Source organism: Capronia coronata (assembly GCF_000585585.1).
Source record: "Capronia coronata CBS 617.96 chromosome Unknown acBCG-supercont1.2, whole genome shotgun sequence".
NCBI lineage: Eukaryota > Fungi > Ascomycota > Eurotiomycetes > Chaetothyriales > Herpotrichiellaceae > Capronia > Capronia coronata.
In genome coordinates this window covers 1,114,231-1,127,741 of record NW_006912894.1, presented here as the reverse complement: position 1 = coordinate 1,127,741, position 13,511 = coordinate 1,114,231, and the positions used below count along the sequence as shown (strand labels likewise).

At 53.4% G+C, this 13,511-nt stretch overlaps 4 protein-coding genes across 4 annotated transcripts in view; 1 reads left to right on the top strand and 3 right to left on the bottom strand.

Moving 5' to 3' along the window:
* Window positions 1-426: 426 nt before the first annotated feature.
* Window positions 427-2,458, bottom strand: A1O1_02070 (uncharacterized protein; the record flags this gene model as incomplete). Its single annotated transcript, XM_007722982.1, has 2 exons — window positions 427-1,682; window positions 1,738-2,458. The coding sequence occupies 2 exons, from the start codon at window positions 2,456-2,458 to the stop codon at window positions 427-429; spliced, it is 1,977 nt and encodes a 658-aa protein (XP_007721172.1).
* Window positions 2,459-4,984: 2,526 nt separating this feature from the next.
* Window positions 4,985-9,924, bottom strand: A1O1_02069 (uncharacterized protein; the record flags this gene model as incomplete). The annotated part of the gene is made up of 5 exons (XM_007722981.1): window positions 4,985-5,488; window positions 5,549-7,639; window positions 7,748-8,212; window positions 8,265-9,714; window positions 9,833-9,924. 5 exons carry the CDS (start codon window positions 9,922-9,924, stop codon window positions 4,985-4,987), a joined length of 4,602 nt encoding a protein of 1,533 aa, XP_007721171.1.
* A 795-nt stretch (window positions 9,925-10,719) lies between these two features.
* A1O1_02068 (uncharacterized protein) lies at window positions 10,720-11,556 on the bottom strand (the record flags this gene model as incomplete). Its single annotated transcript, XM_007722980.1, has 1 exon — window positions 10,720-11,556. The coding sequence occupies one exon, from the start codon at window positions 11,554-11,556 to the stop codon at window positions 10,720-10,722; it is 837 nt and encodes a 278-aa protein (XP_007721170.1).
* Window positions 11,557-13,287: 1,731 nt separating this feature from the next.
* The window catches only part of A1O1_02067 (uncharacterized protein), a gene marked incomplete at both ends in the record, with an annotated part of 1,071 nt that continues 847 nt past the window's right edge, over window positions 13,288-13,511 (top strand). The window contains one exon of the mRNA XM_007722979.1: window positions 13,288-13,435. Coding sequence (XP_007721169.1) covers window positions 13,288-13,435 — 148 coding nt within the window. The remainder of the gene's footprint in view (window positions 13,436-13,511) is intronic.

Sequence of the window (13,511 nt, the reverse complement as noted above, 5' to 3'; positions counted from 1 at the left end):
CATACAATACATGCTTGCTCTTCCCATCCAAGCACTAGATCGCTATGCAATTGTCCAAGTCCAAGCCATCCGAGGCGAACGGAATCCACTTCTCTATAACTTTCCGTGCTTCGAACGACACCATGCGTGAATGCGGCTCTCGACCGAGAACAGCTTTTCCGAATCCAGGCCGCGATGGTCAGAGGTAGAGAGGTAATGGGATGGGGTAAACATAGTACATGAAAAGAAGGAACTCGAAAAAATGAACAACATCGTCGACATCAAGTGCTAGGTCGGGCCCCTGGAATTGTTTGTGCAGTTTGATACGTGGTGCTTGCTTGCTTGCTCTCCACTGCCATAGTTACTGGTCCACAGCGCCTCCCTAGTCTCGACATACATCAAATCTGTGGTCCCGCCAGGTCGAAATGATCGCAATCAGCGTCCCACCTAGAAGACATCAGCACAGCCCCAATGTTGCTCGACATCGAATTGGCCTGGCTCCTTCCATGGCTCGTCCTCGTAGCTCAAGAACACCACTTGAGCACCAACAGTGGCTTGGATTCCCTTTAGTGCGGTGACCTGGTTTTGAGGACCAGGGCATGCAGCACCGTTGCAGTCACCAGCGCTGGGCCAGCCGGATTCGAGGACGTAGACGGCCTTTCCGGAGCAGATGCCGTCGAGGATGTCGATTTGGGCTTGGATGAAAGAACCGGCCTTGTCAGCGGAGATGTCGGCATTGAAGAAGGCATACAGGTTGGCGGCAACCACATCGACCACGCCGCAGAAGGCAGAAGAGCTGCTGGTGTCTTCCCAGATCGACAAGGGCTCGGTCAAAGTAATCAAACCAGTGTAACCGGCGCCCTTGAACGATGAAGCGCAGCTCGAAACAAACGCGGCAAGCTCGGAAGCAGAGCAGTATCCGTTGAAGACGGCTTCGTTCCCGACAACGATCAGCTCCACCAGGTCCCATTGCGCCCACGCAATGATGTCCTCAACTTGGCCCTGGGCGCCGCCAATTCCAGACGAGGAGATCCAAACCCCGAGAATGAGCTTGAGCCCGGTTTTGCGCGCAGCAGCACCGATGTTTTCGAGAGTGCTGCAGTCAGTGCTGTACACACGCACGGATGTGAATCCCTTCTGGGAGATGATGGTGAGGTCGGCTTCAACGGTGCTGGCGTCCTTGCAACCTCCCTGTGCGGTGTATGGAGAGTAAGTCATACCCCAAGAGTCACCGTTGGCAGTTATGCCTGGGCTTCCACCACTCGGCTTCGGGGCCGAGCTGGAGGCAGAGGCACTAGGTGAGGACCAGGCCCATGAAGTCTCTTCAGTGCTGGTGGTCGCAGTAGCCGACTCGGTGGAGGTGGAAGCCCAGTCGAGCCAGGTCTCGGTCTCGGTCGAAACGGCAGCAGACTCGGTGGTGGTAGAAGTCCATTCACCCCACGTTTCGGTTGAAACTGGGACGACAACAGTATCAATGGTATTAGTAATAGCCCAGTCGCCCCAAGTCTCGGTCGTCGAAGTAACGACAGCCGGTTCGGAAATGGTCGAGGTCCAGTCACCCCAGGTTTCAGTGGAAGTAACGACAGCTGGCGCAGAGGTGCTGGTCACCGCAGCAGGGGTCGTGCTCGTCGTAGTGTTAGTCCAGTCGCCCCAAATGTCGGCAGCCGTGCTGGTTGCTTGGGGATCGAAAGGAGTTGGGTACCCTAGAGATTGAAACATTAGCTCGATCATAACAGCCGACAATGGAATTAGACTTACAAGTGGGCAGGCCATAAGAGGTGTAGATGGAAATGGCACAGCTACCAGAGTCGGTGGTCCAGGCTGGCACAATGGTTGATGTGATGATACTCGTGACTGGGCCAGTAGAAGTCGATTCTGCCGCGGCGGGAGTCAGCGGCTGGATATATTTGGTGTTGGTGACCGTAGATGCCAGAGTAACAATGGTCGTCTCCTCAGAAGACCAATCGATCCATGTTTCAGAGGCGGTCTCACTGCTGGTGCTGGCAGAAGGCTCGTAGATGGTGGTGGTCATGGTGACGCCGGACTCATCCCAGTCACTCCACGTTTCGGCAGCCGCACTCGCGGACTCGGTTTCGGTGCTTGTTGCTGCGGAAGCCTCAACAATCGTGGCAGTGACCGTCCAGTCACCCCAGGTCTCGGTTTCAGTAGTCGTCGCAGATTCAACAGCAGTGAACGATGCCCAGTCCTCCCAAGGTTCCACAGAAGTAGTGGCGGCAGCGACGCTTGATGAAGTCGCAGTACCCTCCACGCTGGTATCCCAGTCTTCCCATGCAGCGGCAGCCGTAGAGGTCTCTTCGACGGAGGTTGTCGTGGTTGTGCTGGAGGTCGCATTCCAGTCAACCCAAGTGTCCCGTTCAACATTCGCATGAACCTTGGGGTGCATGTGCTTGACATGGCTCGCGGCGGAGACCGATCCGACAACCACTGCACCAGCAGCGGCAACTGTAACAGCTCTCATCTTGTTGAGTCCTCGTATTCCAATATCTCCAGTATGTTACTAGCGAATTCCTGCTCGTGACTTGGACTTTGTTGATGCTTTGCCTGCGTGGTGAAACGAATGCCCGCGAAAAGAGTGGCGCGGTAGTGGGAGAATTGGAATCGAAGGTCGGTAGGCGAAGCCCGCGAAGAACTCAATTGACCATGTGTAGAGCCTTGCGGAGGAGGAAGAGGAGGGTTGCCAGCGACGTGATAACCTGCATATAGCTGCGAGCACGGTACACACAAGCAGGGGGGGTCCCATTCTGAGGAGGAGTGTGGGTCGGTACCCGGGTTCCCACACAGGGCGCTAAGGGAAATGGGCAGAATTGAATCAAGAAAACAAACTCGACTTACCGAGGCGCTGTTACGCTGCCCTAGCGACTTTGGGCCTGGCGTTGACGCTTGAGGGCGACTCAAATCGGCATGGTTGGCCTCCTTAGAGCCCTACAGGATCACATAGCAAGCATGCTGGACAGCATTTGCTGGGGGGAGGCGGCAAGCAAACAAGTTTGTTGATCAAAGTAACACGACAATGGTTGAGTTCACCCCGAGGTTGTATGCGAAATACTTTGGTTCGTCTCATCCTGATCTCATTCCATCAGTGCACCAGTGAAAAATGTCCGGAACGGTCGAGGCCGTCCTTCCATACATCAGTTTCGAAGTTCGAGCAGAGCGGTAGTTCATGAAGGGCACGACCTGAAGGAAACGACATCTCGGTAGCGGGCGGGGATTGGACAGGGGTGCCCAAGGTGAGATTCGACAGAGATTGGGCGTCCGAAACAGCCCCAAGGAGCGAAGCCGGAGCCTGAGGAAGGGTATGCAAGATGACATGATGGGACAAACCAACCCATGGGTTCCGATCGCTGGTTGGATGTTTGAGCCCGGAGGCCGAGATTTTGGATCTGCAAAAATTGCACAAGTGGAGCGGGATGTGCGAGCGACAAGACACAAAGGCAGAGGTGCCCGGTCATGGAAAGACGCGACTGGCTGCGCATGAGTGTTGAAGGAGGAGAAGGAAGACGAAGAGGAACTAATGGTGGTAGTTCGAGAAGCTCCAGGGGAAAAGGGGCTGCCCGGAGATTTCACGTGGCGCTGTCTAGCCGGTTTTGGACTAGAGAAAAGCTTAGTTGGACGCCATTAAGATTGCCTGCGCCTTGGGGTCTCCATCTCTGCTCCTGCACGCCCACGTTCATATTACTATTCCTCCTCTCGCCTGTTGTTCTCTACTGTTTGTACGTTGGTATGCTCTTATTTGTTAGACCGTGAGTGCCACCGTCGTCTCTCTTCACCGCAGGCCAGATTACAGCTTCTCTGCAAACCTCTTTTACCTCCCAGGGGGAACGCCATCCCACACCCCGCCTTCCGCCTGACGACGCTTATCCTCCTCTAACTTGGCTGCTCCGTGGCAACGCGCCTGCGATCAACAAATGGGTTGCGTTGTCACCATCTCGACTGTCTTTGGCAAGTTGGGGGCTATTTCCTGAACACCGAGATTGACGTTGATGAACCTGACCCTCGGCGGACCCACGAATAGCAATGGTGGGCCTGACGTGGCGGCCATTTTCTCTGTGGTCCCATCTTTGAGCCATTTTGACTGCTGTCAGGCTGGCAATTTCCCAGCTCTGTGTTGTTTGGGCTTGTGGCTTCATCGTGCCATGTACCGCTGCTCTGGAGCTTCGAATTGTCGTCATTGTTTATTGTTGTCATCATCATGATTGTTGTATACTCCGGCCATGGCTTCTCTCACCAAGATGAGCGGCTATGTAGTCACCTCGATCGAACTGTGCACACTCACGGATCCCTGCCAATGGATGTTGACGGCGTGGACACAAGAACCTTTGGGCAAAACACTTTGCTGGCGAGTCTCCTGGACCATTATCTCTTCTCAACAACATTTCGAGGTCTAGAAGGGCCAGTCTGGATTCCTTTTGCGTTAGTTCGCTATTTACTGTTCGGGTGCTGCTTCGGATTCGTCGCCTAATCAAGCTACTCGACCTGTCAAACAGTCATCCAACGATAATGACGGGTTCCATTCGGGCATATTATGTGAGTCTCTGCAGTAACCTAACAAGTGTCGAGATTGATCGATCCATACGCAGTGCGTCCATTGATGTTTGTCACATACTGCCTGTGCGTGCATTCTGGCTTGCTCTTCGTTTTTATCGAGCTTCACGCCATTTACAGTCTATCTGTGACAGCCGCCACAATTTCATGTCCCGATAGGCAACAAACCATTTCTAGATTTCATCTCCATGACCTCAATGGGCAGCGTGGTAGTGCTAGATCAATGCACAACGCACGACAATCTAGATCTTGGTGTTCTCATGGCAAATATTGTATGCGCACCACATACAGCCTTTTCAACAGAGTATCTCCTGATCCAGCCCGGTAGCCGTGTCTCGTTTCCTGGGCTGTTTTTTTTGATCTCACCCGGATCGCGGATCAAGCACAGCGATGCTGCAACCCACACCCATCTGGCCTCATGCTTCCTATGGACCTCAATCGGTTATTCCTCCGGGCCAAAAAAACCTTCCTTGACGCCCTTTTCCCATGCGGCCTTCTTGCTCTCCACGTCTTCTGCTCTTTGGTCTTTCATCCATGCAGTGTTGCGCACGAACTTCTCCCGGAACTTCTCACTTTCTTCAATCTTGCCAACCTCGTACGTCTTGCCGTTCGGCCGCCTAAGTGCCTGGTGTTGGGCAAAATAGAACCCTTTTTGCAGGAAAAGCTTATAGGACTCGGGACTAATGAATGCAGTCTGTTCGTCATAGTGGTAAAGATCTCCGTATACCTCTTGATACGCCATTTCGACGAGGGCATTTTGTGGAGCGATGTTTCGGCGCAAAAAGGGGTTGTGCATGCGCGACTGATCAACTCCTTCGGTGGGGTCGCTCATGGTGTATGACGCGACGTAGTACTGCCAGCGAGCTTCATCTGAAAGAGCGTCGTTGTCAAAGGTCGCTTCTTCTGTCGGGAACATGCGAATCGTACAGACCCGATCTTCGGGTGTCTGTGGCAGGTTAGCATTACCATCGTCGTCAACATGAGCCCTGCTCGCGCAGTCACTTACATAGCTGATCCGATAGACCTCACCGTCCTTGGCTAGTCGCTCGACTTGCTTGCGGTACTGTATTTCCTGCTTCCTGGTAGTGTCTGGACGCTCCCTGTCTTTCATGAACAAATTTGTGATGTCGACACTCTTGTCTTTGGCGTCACCACTGAGAATATTCATGATGAAGCGGTGAATGGCGCCAACCAGCCTGTCAATGGTGTAAAGCTGCCAGCCACTCTTGTTATAGTAACGCCGGAGCGTCTCTTCAAGATGACTCATGTCGCCTGTGCCCACCAGAACGTCCTCGCACATTTGCAGGATTTGGCTGTAATAGCTCTGCTTTCCATCGACGCTGAAGAAGAAGTATTCAGGACCTTTGTCGATCATCCGGAGCTCAATGGCTGGTTTTGCACCACGGCTGGATCCTCTGTACCTTGCGACAGCTTCGTGGACATTCGGCTCGTTGAGCTTGATTGCAAGGAGTCGAGTGTACAAAGTTTCAAAGAGCCGGAAAAAGCAGTAGATGTTTGCGTTCGCATAGAGATTGAAAGTAGTGTGCGGGTATGGTTCATCCAGCGCTGGATGGCGTGCTGGTGTGTCGCTGTTGGCCACGTTGATCCATGGACGTCCAGGGGTCTCAAGTGCCTCTGAGGATGCCACGTCTTCATCCAACTCCATCTCACTGACGGCGCCGGGCATAGGTGTCGACTCTTTGCTAGCAGACGCCACGCTGTCCTCTTTGCCATGTCTTCGCTCCAGCGCCAGCCTTCTAAGCCAGTCTGATTTGCGTTGAGATTTGCCTTTGGTGGGAGCGTGGACATCACTTTCGTGAAGATCTATACCTTCATCGTGCTCTCGATTTCTCGCCGCGTCTGTGTCGATTTGCTCCTGGAATTTCTCGGGGTCCAGACCAAAGAAACGAATCACAAAATCCGTAAGCCATGCGCGGAGTTTGTCCTGCTCACTAGTGTTGAATGAGATCCGCTCCGACTCGAGGGCAACGAGTATCAGGCGTGCCGCGTCGGCTACGACATCTAGATCATCAAATCGGTATTCGAGCTGATGTTTCTTTGCCGGGAGTCCATTCTCGCGATTCTTCTTGGCCTCTTCATATTTGGCTTGAATCTCACTCGTCAACGTCTTCTGCTGAAAGTTTTTCTTGTCGAGGTTTTTGGCGTTGATTCCCTGATGATCAAGGCTCTTCCAAAAGTGCTTATTGATCTGATCACGCCACACCTTTTCCCATTCTCGTTGGACCTGCTTCCACTCTTCAAGCTTTTGCTTCAGTCTCGTCAGAACGATGGGAAGTACTGCAGTGGGACGTGCGAACATCTCTTGCATGACCCTGGCACCCACTTCGCGGCCATACACCTTCATTATGATCCGTTTGGGAATAGCCTCGCTGGAACCTCCAAGGCCAGGTGCCAGAACAAAAGCGGCCCGGTCTGTGTCGTTCATCACACCAATCTGCTGAACTATAGGCTCCATCAACTGGATGGTCCGCTGGCACGACTCAATGTGGAAGTCGTAGTCATGGCGTTCTTCCTCAATTCTGTGCAAAGCTTCTTCGTACTGGTTCTTGCGGTGTGCGACGAAACCAGAGTCTTCGGAAGCCCATGTTGGATGAGAGGCCCACACATCATTCAACACCTCGTAGCACATTCCATCCCGGCCTTTGCAGGGTTTATTCTGCTCCCGCTTCGGAAGATGGCGGTAGCTGGGTCCCAGAGCACGACAATGCGACAGATTTACCCGGCCGGTATCTGGTCGAGCGCGTGCCTCGGTGACCTCATCTTGCTCCTCGATACCGAGGAAGTTCTTGAACCAATTCATCAGATCTGGACTGCCTCCAATGAAAGACCCAACCCGATCGGCCAAGGTGTACTTATCGATAAGGTCTTGTGTATATAGGTTGATGAGTTTGAGGAATTCGGCATAACTGGCACGATTGCCGATCTGCTTCTTTGCACGGTCAAAGAAGCCAAGCTCCTCCTGGGTGGTTGACAGATTCGGGAACGGTGGGAGTGGCTCAGGCGGTGCAGGGACAAGCGTAGGCGATGTGACAACGGGCTCAGCAGGAGCCTGGCGTTGGTTTGCCAGTTTCGGGCGCTGTGAGAGTGAAGTCAGTATACCAAGCAACAGTGAAGGTTTTGTCGTGATAGATGAGCGCAATGTGATTCATGAATTACGTGTATGTGATAGAAGATATCGACGTACCTTGTTGGCGTTGCCAACTTGCACCGGTCCAGCTCGATTGTTCTGAAGACTGGCCTCACCAGATGGCTGCTGGGCGCTAGGTTGGTTGACGAGTGACGCCCCTGGTCCCCCGCGGCGCTTCTTGTTGTCTTTACTGGTGCTGGGTGGATCAAATTGGCCCATGGGAGGCATCTTAGAAGTAGGTCTTGGAGTCTGCGCCTGAGGCATTGTCCCGGCAGTGTAGGGCGGTTCGTTTCGAACGTTGCTGGTCTGTTCCTCTTGCGCCATTGCGCGTGCAGCTTGCGCTTTGCCGTGAGCGGCCGACTCGGGTAGAAATTGTTTGAAATCTTCCAGCAAATCAGGTGCAGAAACGAAAAGTTGTGTAACCTGGGCGTAGACGTCTTGAATGGGTTTCGATTCACGTTGGTAGGTCTGCAGGATCTCAAGAAACTGCTTGTAGATCTCAGGCTGCTGCGCAAAGCGGTTCTGCCAAAAGTTAACTCTTGCAATACGGCAAAAGATCTGAAGAACACAGTACCTTTATCTTATTAACGTAGCTGATCGCATGATTGAACTCGACGGGGCCTCCGCGTTTCAACTCACCGAGCGCCGCCGCGTTGCCGCCAAATGCGCCGCCCTGTTGGGAATATTGGCCTTGCTGGCCCGGGCCAGGCGAAACAGCCAAAGCAGGCCTCGTTATCCCGTTTGTCACCGCCGTCACAGCACTCTGGAGGGTTGATACGTTGCGCTGTTCTTGTTGGGTCATCGAACCCGGACCTTCATCGATTAGCCTCTCTCCCGACGCGGGTTTGTAGCCAGGCAATTCTGCTGGCCTTGAACCCGGTGAAGCTCCAAGAGTCTGGCCCCATCCGTGTCGACTTTCGAAGGGATCTTGACGACCTGCTTGCCCTTGTGCCATCTGACCCATCGGCGCAGGTTCGAACTGTGTGCGGCCTCTGTTATGAAGAGACTGGGTCATCGTTCCACTTGGGGTGGTGACCCGGATAGCATCGGGATTCTCCTCGGTCCCGCATTCAATGCGATAGCCAGGCGGGAGAAAAGTATTGAACCCTTGGATAAGGGCTGGATGACCATTGAACAAATTGGACACTCTCTCGATAACGCCCGGGGTGTCAATGGCCTGGCTCTTGAAATCTTTCATGATGTCCAAGAATCGATTATACACGTCTGGCTGGTCACTGAAGCGAACTTTGACCTGGTCGAGGTAGCTGAGTGCATCGTTCAGGATGGGTTGTTGGCCGTGTGCCAATTGTGCGGGTGCGGGCATGGGAGAGGGACCAGGCATGAAGGCTTGTCCTTGCTGCTGCGTAGGAGGAGCCGCGACTTGCTGATGCAGGTATTGCGAGGGTCTCTGTGCTTCATGTTGCGCAGGTCCTCCAAAGAGGCTGCTGCCGCCGGACGGGGCTGCGCCATTGTGCGGAACAGCTCCGGCGCCTCCATTCGCCAACAGACCATTCGGACCATGAATGGAGTTCTGCACCTTGGAGGCCACAGGCTGATGGATGGGGATGGACCCAGCATGGCTCTGGACCGGGCGTTGTTGCTGATGTTGTTCCTGGTGCATACGCTCCAACTGATCTCGTTCGCGAGCCTCACGCTCGCGCTCCCTCATCATCATCTCATCCCGCTGTCTCTGAAGCTCAATATTGTTCCGTTCTCTCATCTCTCTCTCTCTCAGCTCATGCTCCCTTATTTCTCGCTCACGAAGCTCTCTGAGTTCTCTCTCGCGGCCCATGTACTGAGGAGAATGTTGAGGCATCGAATGTCCGAGTGGACCCATGGGATGACCCTGAGCTTGAGGCGGAGGAGGCTGGGTATTGTACTGATGCTGTTGTTGGTGATTCGGTGGTCCTTGAGTCAGGTCTGCGATTGAGAGGCTGTGGCTTCCAGAAGGTTGAGAATGATGCTGGTGGTATGACGCGGGAGGAGGTAAGACGTGCTGCGGTGGTTGCGCAGGGCCATTTGGACTGAAAGGCGTAAGATGTGTCAGCAACATTACAGCCGTGGCCTCTAAGGATGAAGAAAGGCGAACAAAATATCCGGTGACAAGGTGAATGGTAGTTTTGAAGCAAGGAGAGGACTTACCCGAAGCTTGCGTAGGGTCTAGCCTGAGGCTGAGGTTCGCCTTGAGGAGGACCTCCAGGACCCCGCCAGTGATCGGCCGGATTCTGGTTCATGATGGTAGTATGATGGGGAGGAGGCTGATGGATGTTTTTGAGGTTGCTATCAAGATTCTGCTTCTGCGCATCGCATGATGTAGTTTGCTGGCTCTACCCACAGAACACGCACCAAACGGAAACACGTGGACAAAGATCGTGCGCCGAGCCGAAAAAGGACCAAAGGCCGGATGCTGTGCCTTGAAGGAGCAAACAACGCAGGAATACCCTGGCCGTGAGCACTAGACACAGTGAATGAAGTGAATTGAGGAGAGATAGCAATACCAGACACGTTAGATGCAGTGGTGCAATGGCAGATGGAGGAAAAAGGCCATCAGGGGACTTGGAGAAAGCTGAGGCTAAAGGGCGACTAGGGTGAGCGAACGGGTGCCAGTGATGGAGCCTATTTGGCGGCTGGCCTGCGGTTTGCGGGTGGCACTGGGACCTGAGGACCTCAGCTGGCCTTAGTATTGGCTACGGTTCGCTGCTACGTACCTAGGTACCTAACAGTATCTGTAGTACGGAGCATTCGCACTCGCACTCGCACTCACTGTCACCCGATGACGAAGTACGCGGCGTAGTAGCCCGCATATCAGGCGCCATTCCTATCACGGACCAAATTTCCTTCGGCGCAGTTGCCCTGTATCATTTCTCCGCGAACTTCAGTTGGAGCTGGCAAAGCAAGACGCAGCTGAGGAACAGATGCAGAGGCTTTCAGTACCTGGTACTGCGTCGAAGCACCTTTATCTCATCTACTACTAGTACTAGTACCTCACAATAAAATAGCAGGCAACCTCTGGGATCGTTCGTCTCAACTTAGCCAAAGAACTTGCTGGCCAGACTCATCAGACCAGAAGCACCACCGCCACCACCACCTCCCCCTTGGTTCTTCATGTACATCTGCAGAGCCATCTTCGCAGCCTGATTGACCGCCGACTGTTTGCTTGTTCCGCTTTGCACATTGCCCTGACTGCTTTGATTGTCAAACAGCTTTGATGCTTCCTGCATGGCCATTGAAATCATCTGAGACTGTGATCCAGATCCCCCCGATCCTCCTCCAGATCCACTGAACATCTTCAAGGCTTGCATCGCTGCTCCTGCTCCAAGGCTCGAAGCATCGTGCTGCTGTCCACCACCGCCCTGCTGGTACAGCTGCTGATGGCTTTGCTGAACTCTGTCCTCGTCGATGTCTTCCGACTGAACATTCTGCTTGTTGTTACTCAGATAAGACAAGGCTTGAGAGAAGAGATTCGAATCTCCAGAATTGCCCTGTTGCTGGCTGTGCCGCATTACTTCGTCCTGGTCAAAGTCGGCAGAGGCAGCTCCATGGCCACCACTGGATCCTCCTCCGTAGCCGCCAGCAGAGCCTCCTTCGTAGCGATTGCCTCCGTAGCCACTGCTAGAATTACCGCCATACCCTCCCTGACCTCCATATCCTCCTTCCTGGTTCTCTTGTCGGCCCTCATAACCTCCATAGCCACCTCCTTGTTGTCGACCACCGTCATCATCTCCACGGCCGTAACCTTGGCTGCCGTAGCCACTGCCCTGCTGGTTGTTGTCAAAGCCTTGATTTTGATCGTAGTAGTTGTCACCACCTCTACCACCACCGCCGTATTCGCGAGAATCGTCCCCACGTCGGTCGTCGTAAGACATGTTTGGTTTTCGTCGAGGAAACTACGCGTGTCGGTCACGAAGAGACTGAGTATTGATTACCGGCTGAGGATCTTGAGAACAGTTCGTGCAACGTGGATGGATTCGTAAAGGCTTGCTTGAGTTTGCTTTCTGCAATGGAGGAGAGTGCACGACTACCTACCTTAGTACGTACAAATTAAGTACGCAGTACTACTAGTAGTACGTAAGGTCTGTCACCGCAGTCGAGCGCTTACTAGGGGTTCGGTGAAACCAATCAACGTCATCGTGTCGCAATTAGCTAAGCCTCACTGCCAGTGCAGTGGCGGTTGGCGGCCTAAACCGAAGAGGGAGGGCGTCAACAAACCGTGCACTACAGTGATTCGACCTCTTCAACTTGAACTTCAAAATGATACGATCCATCCTAGGGTACATCTACGTGCCTGACAAGTTTGAAGAGACACTTGCTGCTGTCATAATAGTCCACAGACACAAAGTCTCCCTCGACGTCCCCATCATGGCTGACGGTTCGATTCAGGCAGGTGAAACTACGACTCCTGCTCAGTGTGCTTGCTCGGCGCAGAATTTATCCAAGCCTGACTGGAAGGGTAATGCAGGCCCTACCGAACTAAGGTCCAAGTGACTCCAATCGTAAGACTAATTGGAGGAGCATTCCAGCGACAAATCTTTCACTGTCTTCGTTGACAAGACGTGGCTTCATGAGCTGTCCGAAAGAGGAGCTCTACTCTCTTCTCAGTGACACATACCGCTTGCCATTGCAGGACGACTAGAAACTCTCGGGCGATGTTGACGAATCCAACATTCACCGAGGGACTGCGAACAGGTACGCGGGGTGTCGACGTTTCCTCAACTTAGTCGAACAGACGCCTCGCCTACTTCCCGACTGGCGGTCTAAGGGACCAAGTATGAACAATATGCGTGAGGTGATGGCTTGGACGACTTGAACTCTACGGTTGAGAAGAGTATGAATATCGATTACAAGGGGAATCGCACGAGGCACATACAGTTGAGAAGTACGCCATTCTGCGGCTGCGCGGAAAAGGGAGGATGCAGACATCCATTCTTGGTGCAAATAGGTTTATGTAGAGGAGCCATGCTGGTGGAAGTCACCGACAAGGCCCCACAGACGTCAACGCGAGGAACGTTTTCGTGTGGTTCTGTACAGACCAGGGCTGGGGTAGGGCGTTGAGCACATCAGGATACCACGACCTGGCTCTTTTGTGACCATGGCGAGCGGTCTTTCCGGAGTATCAGTTGTCAACCATGTTGGAATTTGAAAAGGAGGCCAGGGCAAAAAGGTACAGTCTTGGAAAGCAAAGCGACAGAGAAGCGACTTTCAGAGTCTAAAGTTGAAGGGCGACACTTTTTATGAACCTTGAGTAGTACTACGTAGTAGTGTGTAGGTAGGTACACATGTACGTCAGGTATAGGTACCTAGGTACCTTACCTTAACCTAGAAGAAGGCATTATTATTTCGCTGACCTTCGGCCGAGGCGGGACGGCGGACTGTCTCCGGTCACGGAGGCCTCCTTAGCCGCGCATGACGTTGCCCATTATTACTGCCGTAGCAATGATTTTTCGAAATCCCCAGGTAATCAATTCTGGATGACCTTCATCCAAGCTGGAGACGAGATCCAATTCCACGAGACTTGGATCGCAGCACACAAAGCCTCAGTAAAAGCATCAAGAGCCAAGGACTTACTCGACAGGACACGGTAGCGCAATACAACTGCCATGGCCATGTCTTCGGCAGCACCCACGCGACAAGCCCTCCGCCACCTCCGCCGGCTGTGCACCACTCCCACTCCCAGAGAAACACTTCCCACGGCCAGAGCATCGCCGTGTCTCTGTGACGAACGAGTTGTCGCGACAAGAAGAGAAAGTACATGGACACAGGCACAGGCACAGGCACAGGCACAGGCACAGGCACAGGCACAGGCACAGGCACAGGCACAGGC